The 16,984-nt window shown below is 43.8% G+C and overlaps 2 protein-coding genes across 5 annotated transcripts; both read left to right on the forward strand.

Moving 5' to 3' along the window:
• Window positions 1-7,434: 7,434 nt before the first annotated feature.
• On the forward strand, window positions 7,435-8,283 carry LOC123129726 (zinc finger BED domain-containing protein RICESLEEPER 2). Its single transcript, XM_044549777.1, has 2 exons — window positions 7,435-7,797; window positions 7,892-8,283. The coding sequence occupies exons 1-2, from the start codon at window positions 7,446-7,448 to the stop codon at window positions 7,939-7,941; spliced, it is 402 nt and encodes a 133-aa protein (XP_044405712.1). The 5' UTR covers window positions 7,435-7,445; the 3' UTR covers window positions 7,942-8,283.
• Window positions 8,284-9,194: 911 nt separating this feature from the next.
• Window positions 9,195-16,649, forward strand: LOC123129737 (uncharacterized). Of its 4 annotated transcripts, none has more exons than XM_044549786.1 (6): window positions 9,195-9,295; window positions 12,558-12,864; window positions 14,202-14,509; window positions 14,584-14,637; window positions 15,022-15,428; window positions 15,999-16,649. In XM_044549786.1, the coding sequence occupies exons 2-6, from the start codon at window positions 12,587-12,589 to the stop codon at window positions 16,341-16,343; spliced, it is 1,392 nt and encodes a 463-aa protein (XP_044405721.1). In that variant the 5' UTR covers window positions 9,195-9,295; window positions 12,558-12,586; the 3' UTR covers window positions 16,344-16,649. The 4 variants fall into 4 exon arrangements, with proteins under 4 accessions (XP_044405721.1, XP_044405725.1, XP_044405729.1 ...); XM_044549790.1 differs by having other exon boundaries at window positions 9,201-9,300; XM_044549794.1 differs by lacking the exon at window positions 9,195-9,295 and adding an exon at window positions 11,049-11,473 and having other exon boundaries at window positions 15,025-15,428.
• Window positions 16,650-16,984: the final 335 nt, after the last annotated feature.

A 16,984-nucleotide genomic window follows, 5' to 3' on the forward strand; every position in this document is an offset into this window, starting at 1 on the left:
ACATATGCTTTGACCACCTCATCAAAGCGTATATTCCAACTCCGAGATGCTTGCACCAATCCATAGATGGATCACTGCAGCTTGCACACTTTGTTAGCACCTTTAGGATTGACAAAACCTTCTGGTTGCATCATATACAACTCTTCTTTAAGAAATCCATTAAGGAATGCAGTTTTGACGTCCATTTGCCAGATTTCCTAATCATAAAATGCGGCAATTTCTAACATGATTCGAACAGACTTAAGCATCGCTACGGGTGAGAAAGTCTCATTGTAGTCAACTCCTTGAACTTGTCGGAAACCTTCCGCAACAAGTCAAGCTTTGTAGACAGTAACATTACCATCAGCGTCAGTCTTCTTCTTGAAGATCCATTTATTATCTATGGCTTACTGATCATCGGACAAGTCCACCAAAGTCCATACTTTGTTCTCATACATGGATCCTATCTCAGATTTCATGGCCTCAAGCCATCTGTTGGAATCTGGGCTCATCATAGCTTCTTCATAGTTCGTAGGTTCGCCTTGGTCTAATAACATGACTTCCAGAATAGGATTACCGTACCACTCTAGTGCGGAACGTGTTCTGGTTGACCTACGAAGTTCAGTAGTAACTTGATATGAAGTTTCATGATCATCATCGTTAGCTTCCTCTCTAGTTGGTGTAGGCATCACGAGAACATTATTCTCTGATGTGCTACTTTCCAATTCGAGAGAAGGTACAATTACCTCATCAAGTTCTACTTTCCTCCCACTCACTTCTGTCGAGAGAAACTCCTTCTCTAGAAAGGACCCATTCTTAGCAGCAAAGATCTTGCCTTCAGGTCTGTGGTAGAAGGTGTACTCAATAGTTTCTTTAGGGTATCCTATGAAGACGCACTTCTCCAATTTAGGTTCGAGCTTATCAGGCTGAAGCCTTTTAACATAAGCGTCGCATCCCCAAACTTTAAGAAACGACCGCTTAGGTTTCTTGCCAAACAACAGTTCATACGATGTCGTCTCAACGGATTTAGACGGTGCCCTATTTAACGTGAATGTGGTTGTCTCTAATGCATAACCCTAAAATGATAGTGGTAAATCGGTAAGAGACATCATAGAACGCACCATATCCAATAAAGTACGGTTATGATGTTCGGACACACCATTACACTGTGGTGTTCTAGGTGGCGTGAGTTCTAAAACAATTCCACATTGTTTTAAATGAAGGTCAAACTCGTAACTCAAATGTTCACCTCCATGATCAAGTCGTAGAAACTTTATTTTCTTGTTACGATGATTCTCTACTTCACTCTGAAATTCTTTGAACTTTTCAAATGTTTCAGAGTTGTGTTTCATCAAGTAGATATACCCATACCTACTTAAACCATCTGTGAAGTTTAGAAAATAATGATACTCGCTGCGTGCTTCAACACTCATCGGACCGCATACATCGGTATGTATTATTTCCAATAAGTCATTAGCTTGCTCCATTGTTCTGGAGAACGGAGTTTTAGTTATCTTGCCCATGAGGCTTGCTTCGCAAGTATCAAATGATTCATAATCAAGTGATTCGAAAAGTCCATCCGCATGGAGTTTCTTCATGCACTTTACACCAATATGACCTAAACGGCAGTGCCACAAGTATGTTGCACTATCATTATCAACCTTGCATCTTTTGGCATCAATATTATGAATATGTGTATCACTATGATCGAGATTCAACAAGAATAGACCATTCATCAAGGGTGCATGATCATAAAAGATATTACTCATATAACTAGAACAACCATTATTCTCCGATCTAAATGAATAACCATCTCGCCATAAACAAGATCCAGATATAATGTTCATGCTCAATGCAGGCACCAAATAACATTTATTGAGGTCTAAAACTAATCCTGAAGGTAGATGTAGAAGTAGCATGCCGACGGCAATCACATCGACCTTGGAACCATTCCCGACGAGCAATCGTCACCTCGTCCTTAGCCAATCTTCGTTTATTCCACGGCTCCTGTTTCAAGTTACAAATATGAGCAACCAAACCAGTATCAAATACCCAGGCGCTGCTACGAGCATTAGTAAGGTACACATAAATAACATGTATATCAAATATACCTTTGTTCACTTTGCCATCCTTCTTATCCGCCAAATATTTGGGGCAGTTCCGCTTCTAGTGACCACTCCCTTTGCAGTAGAAGCATTTAGTTTCAGGATTAGGTCCAGCTTTGGGCTTCTTTACGGGAGTGGCAATTTGCTTGCCATTCTTCTTGAAGTTTCCTTTCTTTCCCTTTGCCCTTTTTCTTGAAATTAGTGGTCTTGTTAACCATCAACACTTGATGCTCTTTCTTGATTTTTACCTCCGCGGATTTCAGCATCGCGAAGAGCTCGAGAATCGTTTTCGTCATCCCATGCATATTATAGTTCATCACGAAGTTCTAGTAGCTTGGTGATAGTGACTAGAGAACTGTGTTAATCACTATCTTATCTGGAAGATTAACTCCCACTTGATTGAAGAAATTGTAGTACCCAGACATTCTGAGTGCATGCTCACTAGCTGAGCTATTCTCCTCCATCTTGTAGGCAAAGTACTTGTTAGAGGTCTCATACCGCCCGACACGGGCATGAGTCTGAAATACCAATAACAGCTCTTGGAACATCTCATATGCTCTCTGGCGTTCAGAACATTTTTGAACTCCCGGTTCTAAGCCATAAAGCATGGTGCACTAAACTATTAAGTAGTCATCATATCGAGCTTGCAAACATTCATAGCATCTGCATCTGCTCTGCAATAGGTCTGTCACCTAGCGGTGCATCAAGGACACAATTCTGTGCAGTAATGAGGATAATCCTCAAATCATGGACCCAGTCCGCATTATTGCTACCATCATCTTTCAACTTAGATTTTTCTCTAGAAACATATCAAAATAGGGGAGTTATATCGCGAGTTGTTGATCTACAACATAAATATGCAAAACTCTAAGACAAAGTTCATGATAAATTAAGTTCAATTAATCAAATTACTAATGAACTCCCACTTAAGTAAACATCCCTCAAGTTATCTAAGTGATACATGATCCAAATCAACTAACCAATGTCCGATCATCACGTGAGATGGGGTAGTCATCAATGGTGAACATCTCTATGTTGATCATATCTACTATCTGACTCACGCTCGACCTTTCAGTCTGCAGTGTTCCGAGACCATGTTTGTACATGCTAGGCTCATCAAGTTTAACCCAAGTATTCTGCATGTGCAAAACTGTCTTACACCCATTGTATGTGAACGTAGAATCTATCACACCCGATCATCATGAGGTGCTTCAAAACGACAAACCTTGGCAATGGTGCATACTCGGGGAGAATACTTTTATCTTGAAATTTAGTGAAGGGATCATCTTATAATGCTACCGCCGTTCTAAGCAAAATAAGATGCATAAAAGATAAACATCACATGTAATCAAAATATGTGACATGATATGGCCATCATCATCTTGTGCTTTTGATCTCCATCTCCAAAGCATCGTCATGATCTCCATCGTCACCGGCTCGACACCTTGATCTCCATCGTTGCGTCGAGGTCGTCTTGCCAACTATTGCCCCTACAACTATTGCTTACGCATAGCGACAAAGTAAAGCAATTACATGGCATTTGCACTTCATACAATAAAGAGACAACCCTAAGGCTCCTGCCGGTTGTCGATATTACAAAACATGATCATCTCATACATCAACATATATCACATCACGTCTTGACCATATCACATCACAACATGCCCTGCAAAAACAAGTTAGACGTCCTCTGCTTTGTTGTTGCAAGTTTTACGTGGCTGCTACGGGCTTCTAGCAAGAACCATTCTTACCTACGGCAAAAAAAAAACAACGGTGATTTATCAAGTTTGCTGTTTTAACCTTCTTCAAGGACCGGCCGTAGTCAAATTCGATTCAACTAAAGTAGGAGAAACAGACACCCGCCAACCACCTTTATGCAAAACTAGTTGCATGTCAGTCGGTGGAACCGGTCTCATGTGCGTGGACATGTAAGGTTGGTCCGGGCCGCTTCATCCCACAATACCGCCGAATCAAAATAAGACGTTGGTGGTAAGAAGTATGACTATCACCACCCACAACTCTTTGTGTTCTACTCGTGCATATCATCTACGCATAGACCTGGCTCGGATGCCACTGTTGGGAAACGTTGCATGGAAAACCAAAAAAATTCTACACACACGCAAGATCTATCCATGGAGATGCATAGCAATGAGGGGGAGAGTGTGTCTGCATACCCTCGTAGACCATAAGTGGAAGCGTTTAGTAACACTATTGATGTAGTCAAACTTCTTTGGGATCCAACCGATCGAGTACCGAACGTACGACACCTCCGCGTTCATCACACATTCAGCTCGGTGACGTCCACACCTTCTTGATCCAGGAAGATGACGAGGTAGTTGATGAGTTCCGGCAGCACGACGGCGTGGTGACGGTGATGGTGATGCTATCTCCGCAGGGCTTTGCCTAAGCACTACGAATATATGACCGAGGATGTAAAGGGTGGAGGGGGATGCCGCACACGGCTAAACAATTGTCATGGTTCTATGTGGCGCCCCCTCCCACATATATATAGATGTGGGGAGAGGGAAGAGTCCAAGGGGCGCCCCAAGTTGGGCTGAATCCTACTTGGGGTCTTCCCCAAGCCTCGCCCCTTCCTTATTTGAGTGCGGGAGGAAGGCAGGAGGAGGAGGCGCCCCCCTCCCCTTTCCTTTCTCTCACGAGGAGGGAAAGGTAGGAGGGGCCACCCCTCCTCTTTCCTTCCCTTAGGGCCGGCCTGCCAAGGAGAGGGGCACGCCAGCCCCCTAGTGGGCTGGTATGTGCCCTCCTTTGGCCCATTAGGCCCATACACTTACGGGTGTGTCCAAAACCCCTTCCGGCTACCCGATGACTATCCGGTGCACTCCGAAATTCTTGTGGTGTCCGAATACCATCGTCCTATATATCAATCTTTACCTCTCAACCATTTTGAGATTCCTCTTCATGTCCATGATCTTATCTAGGACTCCGAACAACATTCAGTCATCAAATAATATAACTCATATAACACTATATCGTCAACGAATGTTAAGCGTGCGAACCCTACAAGTTCGAGAACTATGTAGACATGACCGAGACACCTCTCCGGTCAATAACCAATAGCGGAACCTGGATATCCATATTGACTCCTACATATTCTACGAAGATCTTTATCGGTCGAACCTTATGACAACATACATAATTCCCTTTGTCTATCGGTATGTTACTTGCCCGAGATTCGATCATCGGTATCTTCATACCTAGTTCAATCTCATTATCGACAAGTCTCTTTACTCGTTCCGTAATACATCGTATTGCAACTAAATCCTTAGTCACTTTGCTTGCAAGGCTTCTTATGATGTGTGTTACCGAGAGGGCCCAAAGGTACCTCTCCGATACTCGGAGTGACAAATCCTAATCTCGATCTATGCCAACTCAACAAACACCTTCAGAGATACCTGTAGAGCATCTTTATGATCACCCAGTTTCGTTGTGATGTTTGATAGCACACAAGGTATTTCTCCGGTATTCGGTAGTTGCATGAACTCATGGTCAAAGGGACATGTATTTGACATTCAAGAAAGCAATAGCAATAAACAGAACGATCATATGCTAAGCTAATGGATGGGTCTTGTCCATCACATCATTCTCCTAATGATGTGATCCCGTTATCAAATGACAACACATGTCTATGGTTAGGAAACCTTAACCATCTTTGATCAACGAGCTAGTCTAGTAGAGGCTTATTAGGGACACGGTATTTGTTTATGTATTCACACATGTATTTAAGTTTCCGATCAATACAATTCTAGCACGAATAATAAACCTTTATCATGAATAAGGAAATATAAAATATCAACTTTATTATTGCCTCTAGGGCATATTTCCTTCACTGGGATCTCCAGTAGGACCTGCGGGACTCCATGCTTGGGGCCAGCTTTGTGTAATAAGCGTATGCCACATGATTTCAAGGATCCTCAAGGTACCCAATTTTACAGCAGATCTGGAGCCGGTTGAGTGGATTGAAAGTTATGAGTTAGCCATGGATATGTTGGAAGTCAGCGATGCAGTTTGTGCTGGTTATCTGACAATGATGTTGGAAGGACTGGCATGCACGTGGATGAAAAATCTACTTGCTAATTCCATCAACGCTTGGGAGGAACTAAAGGAGCGTTTTATCAAGAACTTCCAGGGAACCTACAAGAGCCCAATGACGATTGTTGATTTGGAGCAGTGCATCCAACTTGACGGCGAATCAGCCCATCACTGGTTGCGCCGAGTTACAGAGATTATCCACTCGTCCGACAACATCTCGGCTGCTCAAGTCGTCTTGATCTTAGAAAAGAATTGACAGTTTCAACCTCTCATTCAGAAGCTTGGCCATCTCAAGCGAAAGGTGAAAGACATGGGTGAACTCATGGATGTTTTAACTCGGTATGCCAAGTCTGATAATACGAAAGATCCAACTTCAGATGATGAGAAGTCTGGCAAGGGCAAGAAAAACACCAGCAAGGGTCAACAGAACAACAAACACAATAGTGGTCAGGGGCACAGTGGCAACCATTCACCCTGTGCAAAACCGAACCGAAAAAACTAAACCGAACCGAAAATTCAGTTTTTTCAGGTTTTGGTTATGGTTTCAGTTTGCAAAATCCAAAACCATACTCAATTCGGTTTTTTCGGTTTAAAACCGAAAAAATTCGGTTAAACCGAACTAAATCGAAAGCCCAACAACATAAAAAATTACAGGCCCAGTCGGCCGGCCCAATAGGCAATGGCCCTAGGTCAACTCACAAGTCCCTCACGCTCACCAGTCACCACGCAGAGCCGCAACCCGCACAACGGCACAGGAGAGACCGAGGCCAGCCGCACAGAGCACAATATGGGTGGCGGCGGCGCCCTAGCTTAGCTAGGTCATACTCCGGTGCATCCATCCGCGCTCCGCAGATCCGGCCCCTCCGCGGCTCCGTAGCAGGCAAAGCTCCGTGCGTCCGTCCATCTCCCCTTCGTCCTCCATCGCGCACACCGGTGACGCTGACCTCTGCCGTCCGTCCTCTGCATCGCCGCTGACCTCCGGCTCCGCCCTCTTTCCTCCACGCCGTTGAGTCGCCGACTCGCTGACATCCGCGGCTCCGCCCTCCGTCGCGCTCGCCGACGCACGGTTCCACGGAGCAACACGAGCCGTCGACGCCATCATGGTAAGCCCATTCTTTGACCTTGAGTTCGATCTGGTTGGATACTTGTTCAGTAGCATAGCATCTCCCTGATCTCATGATACTTGTTCAGTAACATAGTTGGTTCAGTTTGGTTGCAGTAGTAGTGGCTGAGAAAAACAAGTATTTCTTCAGTAGTAGACTAGTAGTAGCGGCTGCAGTAGTGTTTGTTGAACGCTACAACAAGAAGAGAATGAGAACTTGTGGAGAGGGTAGCACTAGCTCAAATATGAGAACTGAATTAGACAAGTACCTAGCTGAGGATACCGAAGAGTTGACTGCAGAATTTGACCTTCTTGAGTGGTGGAAGTTGAATGCTGCTCGCTTTCCTGTCCTGTCAAAAATGGCTCGTGATATACTAGCAATCCCTATCTCAACGGTTGCTTCTGAATCAGCTTTTAGCACTAGTGGCCGTATTCTTGATGACTTTAGAAGCTCTTTGACACCAGCGACACTCCAAGCGTTGATATGTACACAAGATTGGCTGCGTAGTAAGCCTATCAATGTTGAACTTGATCTTGCTGAGTTGACCAAACTGGAGGAAGGTACTTAAATGGATGTGCATTTCAGTTATTTCAATGACCATGCAAAAGTTATGTTATTTACTTGATCATGCAATATTTCTGTTACTTTTTGTAGGTGTGGGAGCCCTTCGATTGGAGGATAATGGTGTAATATCGATTGATTGATCTTCATGTGTGGAACTGGAGTGGAAACTTGTGCAAGTTGCTGCCTGAAGTGATGAAGTTTGTGTGTGTCATCTGTCATGTGTTGAACCCATTTTGCAATATGTTGAACTTTGGCTGTGTCGAACTTGGTTGTTCTAGAATTTAATGTACTCTTATGCGCCAGAATTTCATATGAACTTGTAATGGAGTTTATTATCTTGATGTGTTCTCATGCTTGATTCATGCTGGACATGTCTTTGTTCCAGAATTTCTTCATGTTATTGTACTGGACAGGTACTGTTCCAGAATTTCTTCATGTTATTGTACTGGATATGTACTAAGTGTCTAAGTGCTTGTACTGGATTGATTTGTGCCTTGTGTTATTATGTAGTTTTGCTGGTGCTTGTATTTGTAGTCTTGACCTTGTACTAGATTGTGCTTGTATGTACTAAGTGCTTGTACTGGAACATAAATTGTGTAGAATTTCTTCAAACACGTCACTAGGTTGTGCTTGTACGGTTGTACCCCTTACTTGTATTGGACATATACTAAATTTGTTTCTTCATGTAGCAGAACCATGTCTTGATCAGAAGTTCGCGTCAACTTTGGTTAATTTGGTTATTACCGAAACCGAACCGAAAGCAAACGGTTACAACCGAAACCGAACCATATCTATGTATAAAACCGTATAAACCGAAGTATAAAAACCGTATAAACCGATAACCGTATAAACCGAACCGAATCAAACCGAATGCACAGGCTGAGCAACCATAGCAACAAGCGCAAGAATACTGACAGAGGTTCAAATTTTGTCACCAACACAAATACTAGCTTCAAAAACCAGCGTCGGAACAACATTTCTAGGAGACCTTATAATGGGAACCGACCTCGTAACTACGAGGAAGCCCTCAAAGCCCCGTGTCCCAAACACGGTTTTGATGGGAAGCCAGCGAATCATTCACCCTCGAGACGTCACTGCAAACGTCACAAAGACCTAATATGGTAGAAATTAAATCCGCACGCGATTCCCCCACCTTTCGGTTCCATAGAGAGATCCGAGGCGAGGGAACCGGCGGCGGAGTGGACGGAAAACCTAAGCTCTCTTCGGCGTCTCTAGGGTTCACCTGTTTTGATCATAAATCCCATCTATATAATAGGCACGTACTAAAATTTTCCCAAAATGAAACAAGAAATTAAGTGGTGATCCTGCTGTAGAGCTCGGCCCGGCCCATGTAGCCCTAACTTAATAAAACCCGCTGGCTGCTGCTTCCCTCGCTCTTCCATACTTCCCTACTCACCAGCTGACGGCGGCGCCGCACGAAAGGAACGAAGCACCTCTCGCTCCCGCTCGCCGCCTCCTCCGGCGCCGCTGTAGGTCAGGTGCCTTCCTCCCCGCTCCCTCCCTCCTCCCGGTTAACTCTGCCGTCCTTCTTTGTCGCGTACTCCCCCCATCCACATAGCTAGCGCTGGCGGCTGGCGGCGATTCCAGCTCGCTCGGCGCGCGTCTCCGGAGCCGGCGGCGGCGCGGGCGCTCCTGTTCTCGTGCGCATTTGCTGTTAACAAGTGAGGATCCGAGCTACGGGAGACCTCTTTCACCCTGCGAATTCAGGTTTGGTTGCGGTTATTGCTCCTGTTCGATAGGAAACGCCAGCAGCGAGCTCTAGCTTTGCTGATGTCAGGTTGCTCTGGTAGCGAATATACTGCTGCGGCTATGCTAGCAAAGGTCAGTTCTTTGACGCCGGCCGTTCTTGTCGCTCGCCGCCCTAGTCGGCTGCTCGGATGGCAAGCTTCCGACGATGCTTCCATACCCCGGTCGGTTTGGTGCCTGTTAACATGTCATGTGAGACGGATAGGCTTTCTGACATGTACATTTGTGAAGAATATGCTTGTGAAGGTTGCAAGTTCTGTTATTAGGCAAAAACTGCTTAGAAATTTATAGGTTTCGATCCAGAGCTAGTTTGATCGATGTCGCATGTCTAGGAGTGGTTGGTTCTATCTGAAGCGCACAAGAGATTCTGCGGCCTGCGTTTGTACTGCTATTGCCGGCTTCAGCAACCAGTGGAGATTTCAACATCGTGGAATTTGCCGGTTGCCGAATTCGATATCTTTGTTTTCGCTTATTTTGATAGATTCATTGCCTGGTGTCTTCGATCGATAGCTATCGCTTCATTGTAGTGGAAGCATTGCTTATTGTTTACTTCTCATTGGATTATTATTTGGTCATGCAATTCTACCATGCTTTACTTTTACATAAGTTTCTATTCTAATTTGTTAGAACATTTGAGAAATTATGGCCACATTATCCTCGAGTCATGGCTCATTGCCTCTGGTGCATCTCTATGGTGCCGAAGAAGCTCTAAAACCAAAGTAGATTGGAGCAAGAGTTTTTTTTCTCTGAAAACATAAGAATCCAGTGACCGACCATGGTTGGGCCCTTTGGAGTGAGATTGTTTTAGCTAGGGGAACTTGAGAATGGTGTGTTTGTTTAAGGGGGATCACTTTAGGGGGCCTTTTTTTCTTTTTTTTGCTCTCCAACTATTTCCCCTATAATCTCCTCTGTATTTTATTTTCTTCTCTTTTTCATATTAAAAAAACTAGCACAGGCGAACTCTAGGCTATGACAAGGTTTGGCTATCAGGGTGATGAGCTCCGGTGAGCTCCCTCGAGGTCCGACGATCGTTGTTAGCGAGCTCTAGTGATCTTCAGTGATCTTCCATGGGTGGCGCGGCCGGCTGTGAGCGAGCTCCGGCGGTGTAGGGGCGGGGGAGGGGGGGGGCTACTTTTTGCATACGTATAGGAAGAAAATGAGGTGTGAAGTGGGGGTCCCTACTTTTAGGAGGGTACAGTGTGTGTGCAGGGTTGAACTTTCTCCAACACAATTCATACATTTTTTGTCTAAAAAAACCAGTCTGTTTTTCTACTTGTTTTTTTCGCTGTGCTGCACAGTGATTACGTTTTTTTTTTGAGACAAAGGTTTTTTTATTGAGGGGTCTCTGCTTCGGTTAAGTTTTTTTTTTTTTGAGGTAACCCTGCCTCTGAAGTACTACGGGAGGATATGTCCAAGAACAGCCCAACAAGGCCCATTAGGGTTGTATCAACCCCCTCACTTTGGTCACATCTGGTTGTACCCCACACCGTTTTCTATTCCTTCACTTTTGTTTTCTCCCGCGAGCAGCTCGTGCGACAGCTGAGCTGCGGCCGCCGCCGCCACACTTTGCTTCGCTGTGAGCAGTCCCGAGCGAGAGCCGGTGGGGGTGTCGGCGAGGCGCGCGAGGGTCTGGCAGCGAGGAGATCGCCGCCGCTGCAGCCTGGTGTGCGCGCGCTCCAGGCTGCTCCGCCACTCAGGCACCGGGTTGCAGATGCCGCCATTGCTCCTGCTAGGCTGCTACCCTCCGTCGCCAGCCGTCCGCGCTGCTGCTGCCACCTTCGCCGCGCACCTGACCGCGCCGCCGCCCGGGAGTCGCCCCACGCAGCCGTGTCGTGTTGCCCTCTGCCGGCACGCGCGGCAGACGCCGCCTTTGACGTCTGTCTTTCTGGCCAAACGCATTCCTCGGTTAGTTCTGCGAGTTGACTCCTTACATTCCGGTTTACGAATCAATGGAGGTGCCCTCCGCGAGCGCAAGTAGTAAGCTATACTTCAATTGCCAATTATTTCAGTCGTCATATTCTAGCGATGGGGGAATAGTAAATATTTCACATTCCCACGAGGCGGTGAATCAAGAGATGTGAGAAATACAAATACAGTAGAAAATTAGTTCTACTGTTATACTCGGATAGACTACTTTCTTGTGCACATCATTCCATACTCTGGTAAATATGGCATGAGCATGCACATCACCTGAGTCAAGGGATGTGCATTCCTTCTCCAAAACATTGGTAGATTAGAAATCCTCTTCAAGTGTAGTATAAACTACCGGTATCAAGAATGAAATGAATGAATCTCATGGAGGAAACCCAAATAACGGCAATGGTCATGATATATTCAGTTTGTTACTCTAACAACGTGGTGTATAATTTTCTGCAGCACCGTTTGTGATTCTTTTTGAGGCAACCTTTGTAATCCGCCAAAGATATTGCCACCTGCTTAGAATATACTCCTTCCGTTCCATAATTATTGTCAGTTATGGAACGGAGGGAGTATTGTTTATCAGTTATTTGCTCTTGTGGTAAAGTAGGTGACATATTACACTTTGCATCCTTGATCGCAGGGTCTTTGGCTGAACTTAATCCATTTCACACATTGTTTCATTACTAAAGTTGACATATACATAATTGATCATCACAGTTTGAATAAGTTACTTTTTGAAAGTGGTACCTTCGTGTAGATTTCAACTACAATTTGAAGATGTAGTGTGTTGTGATATGAAACTATTTTGGTAGATCATATTATTTCTACATGTAGGCAATCTGGCCATCTCTTTGGAATTTTCTCATATGGGACTATTTTGGCAACTATTTACAGTGCACTTATCATTTGGGTTCTGAACATTTTCAGGTGTCTCACAAATTTACCATGGATGATTTCAATTTATGTCTACTAAGAAAATTGTTTTTCCTCATGCAATGCACTTTGCTCTAAATGTTATCATGATTTTTTTTTTTTGCTGAAAACCCTTATGTTCTCTTAATTTAAGCAGAGCATACAGAAGCTAAAGTCAACCTTAAAATGGAGGATGCTAATGCAGTAGTAGATTGGAATGTTGACATTATTGGCCCAGATGGTGGTAGCGGTGCTTGCCGCAAATTGGCAAAAACTGAAGACCCCGATGCCACCGAGTGTTCAAGTTCCTTTGGGGACACACTATCTGGATCTCAGGATGATGCAAAGCCTTCAGAGATTAGTGACATTGAAGTAGACTCACCATTCTGCCGATATCCTCATAATGGTGATGCTGCTGCACTCTTGGATGCAGCTGCTGCTGACAATTTGGATAGATTATTGAAGTAAGTTGTTTGGGTAACTGATTACCTCCCTACCTTGTTTTTCTGCCTTAATATAAATGTCAAATCATGTTTTCAGCAGTCGCTCATCTCGTGATAGACTCGAACAGAATGAAAATTATGCTAGAAGCAAAGTTACTGAGTTACTATACTCATTTGAGCTGTAATCGCTCTTATCTGGACGGTATTTTTCCCTCTGAAAATTAGCCAGAAAACTTCTTATCTTGAATGTCTAATGTGAGACATGAATTTGTGGTACTTAATATGCCAAGCAATTGTTAGTTTGTCTACAGTTTGAAAGGAGCATGATGTTAGCCAGTGAGAAATTAAGAAATTCTGAATAAAAGGCATAGTAATTAGATAGAGTCAGCTGAAGAACAGTAATATGCTACACATGTTTGCTGTAGGCAGAGACTAGTTTAGGTCTTCTATCAGTTCAGAACGGATTGGGAGTGCATACCCTGAGGAACTTATAATTCATAAGCAATTTACGAATTAGTAATTTGCAGTTGAAGTTCGCATGTGCAGTTCCTTGTATATATATTTGGTGCTATTAGTGCATGAGCTTGATTCCCTATCGAAGGGCTATGTTCCTTCATCGAACTCTTTTTTGACTAGTTTCTAGACTTCATCTTTTCTAGTCAGAGCATTCATACTCCAATATGTTAAAGTCCAGTGTCCACTTGGTGCGCACCCTCCACAAGGTGTGGGTCCATGCACACATAGCACCCTGCTTGCACTTTGTCTCCCCTTGTTGTAAAGGGGTTGATCAGGAGGTACTTTTACTTTTAGACCAAACTAAGCATTATATACTAGTCACTTTAGACTTTTAGTGTGGCCCATGTGGGTACTATGCCATGCTACAACTATGTAACCATATGAGCCACATGGTTCAGGCTGCAAAACAAGTCAGGTGCCACTTTATATTTAATACCCATCTATGTAAAAATTCTTATAGTGATAAAGAAGCATGTCTTCGGTCTGATGTAATTGATTCCTGAAAGTGGGACTTAACAATATCACAAGTGAAATGTTTACTCTTCTGTCCAACGCACATGCTGGCTCTAGTTTGTGATATTTTTGTAAGCAAGTAAATTGATTAAAGCTGATGCCTTTCCCAAACCCTTCTCCATCAAGCTAAGGCCCTTGCAAGTTTGATGATGCCTGTACTTTAGATGTATAATATGCCACTCAGTTGTGTGTATGTTTCTAGTTTTGTAGCAATGCCTTATTTCTTGGATTCCTATCTGTGGTGTTATCTCAGTGGTCTTACTATTAACTTGTGGCGCAACTGCGCAAAGCATATTTGAGTATTTAACGCAACTTATCATCCATTGCAGAAAGAAAAAAGTGACTGATCATTGGAGAAGCTATATCAGCCCATTAATGTGGAGATGCCAATGGTTAGAGCTGCGGATGAAAGACTTGCAATCTCAAGTATCCAGATATGACAGGGAGCTTGCAGTACTTAAACATGAGAAAGAGTTGCAGACAAAAATGATTGAGTTGGACTGTTCCTCGTCGAGATCAGTGCCCTTCTCTTCTCATTGCTGCAGGAAGACTATGAAGAGGAAGAAGAGAAAGAGAAATGAGGAGAAAATCAATGCTCCCTCATACATCGCAACCCACACCATATTGTCTTATTATGGTAACCATTGTGTTCTACTTCACACAATTTATTACAATCTGCCCTAGTGAGATCTCATTACAATCGTCCTGCAGAAAAAGAGAAAACGGAAGGTGATGGCCATTCTATCGACGACAATGGAAACTTAGGTAACACTGGCAATTGCTTCATGATTTGAAAACAAATATGATCTCTCGAACACCTAAAATGCTAGTGATTGTATTGTTCTACTTTCTGAATTCGTTTTCCTAGTGCTTTTGTCCAGAAATAATGTGTTGCATACTTATAGAGCACAAAGACACTGTTGGTTGCATCTTGTATAGAGGAAGAAACTCATTTCCTGCTTACGATAATAGTAGCACTCTAGATATGATGACTCAACTAGTAAAAGTTATACTCATAATTGCATGTCAAGGTCAGTTTAACAAGAAACCATACATATTGTAATCAGTGCTCTGTTTGCTGGAAATAAATAAAAATGATTTGTTTTATATGTAGCAGATGAGTTCACAAAAGTTTTTCTGACCTTTCAGCAGATGACAGCACAAAAGGAAATAATGACGCTGACTGGCTACTCGGTAATGGAGACGATGCTACTGTCGAGCAGATTCTTGTAAGCATTCAGTCTGTTCAAGACAGAGTTTGTAGTCTGAGATCAGATCTCAAGAAAGCAATGGCCAAGAAGAGTAAGGGGCTTCTCCTTAAAGTCAACACACAGGTCAATGGCGCACAGAGCTCTAATTGCTCACATGGAAAAGGCAAAGTTACTGAGATGCCTGAAATATCACCTCAAGATGCATCGGATTGTGATATGGGCGATACGGACATGCCCGATAGTGCTGTCTCAAGCTATGGAGAAGCTAACAATATGGATATTTTTGAGAGCACGATGAACCTATTGTCAGTTGAAGATCCAGATAAAATTGGTGAACTACACCAGGTAAGCTACCACAACTCTTTTATATCACGCCATGACAAACTAATTCGTCCGCCTATTTGGAGGAGCTTGAGCTCCAACCTCTACCACCCCACCCCTTCAAGAGCCAAAACTCTCCACAACAATGTTTCTGGTTAACTTCTCATATGCCATAGATTCTACACTATACACTTCAGACAGGTTTGACAAACCTTGACATTTCCAAGTGGCTAACAATCCATGTTAGTGAATTGAGTAGGTAAAGGCTAACAATGATAGGTTGTCTACTGAAATATTTTAAACATGATCACTAATGGGATTTGATGCGTACTAAATCATGGGTAAGGCTTAAAAGTGGCAATTTTAAAGAACTGTGTATTTGAAGGAGATGAAACCCAAAAGAAAATCGTTGGGGCGTAATCTTAGCGACACACCATATTGGAACCGGGTGTGGTGTCAAATGATGTTATGGGTTTCAGCTCTAGCCTACCCCAGCTTGTTTGGGACTAAAGGCTTTGTTGTTGTTGTTGTGGTTGTTGTGTTGGTGTATTTGGAGGAGGTCAACTCTTTACTGTTATCTTGCTTTGCTTACAGACTTCGGAAGATGTATTGATCGACAACCAACCAGCTGAGGAAGGGTATCAAAATTTTGAGGTGATCAGTCACCCATGCCAGCGACTACGGGTATCAGTCAAGAGGGAACAGGTACCTGTCAAGAGAGAAACTGTAGCACATTCTGAGGATGAGAGCGTCGCCGCCCCCATGGCGGTCGTCAAGGAAGAAGGCGGCACAACCAGGATGGGCCTCCAGGGGATCTTGAAGCCCTGCTACACGGGCAAGAGAAAAGGGAGGAGGCCGAAGATTCTAAGGCGCGGTGGTTCATCATCTGCTCTCAGCTCATGGAGGAGCGCCCGGACTCGAAAGAAGAGGAAATCGTAGATGCAGATGGTCTCAGTGAACACACCCTATCCTCTGGCTTCAGTTCTTCCGTTTGATTAGATGATGATGACGGCAACTGCACACTCCTTCTATCTGACTGATGACATTTTTCGCGGAGCCAGAAGAGAGTGATGGAAAATGGTGCTCTATGGCTTTCAGCCGCGAGGTGCTTGTAAACCTAGCAATGTCTGTTTCTATTTCCTTTGTTGTTGTTGCGTGTGGTCTTTGTTCTGAAAGAGTCAAAACTTTGGTTGTTACAGTGTAACTTTTGAAAAGGCTTTCCTGCAATGCCGTTTTATTTTCAGACGGGCACTTGCGCGCCAACTCCTTGATTCTACTGAACAACACATTTTTGCCTGCAGTTTAAAAGAAGAAAACCACCGAGTTCAGACTAATGGAAAACTTTTCGAAATAGGAGATGTGTGCATAATATTGTTGGACGGCTGAGATCCTTAACAGTTGAGTTGTGTTGTTGCATTGCATTGGAGTTGGAGGGAAGATGGCCAGCAGCAGTGCTCTGAAAACATAGCTCATTTCCTCCGTATAGTGGCAGCCGGCAGACGAGCAGATGCTAATGGCACAGCAACAATTAATTTGATGCTCGCGCCAACAGGGAGCAACGAAGTGTTATAGGAACTTTG

Source organism: Triticum aestivum, chromosome 1B (genome assembly GCF_018294505.1).
Source record: "Triticum aestivum cultivar Chinese Spring chromosome 1B, IWGSC CS RefSeq v2.1, whole genome shotgun sequence".
NCBI lineage: Eukaryota > Viridiplantae > Streptophyta > Magnoliopsida > Poales > Poaceae > Triticum > Triticum aestivum.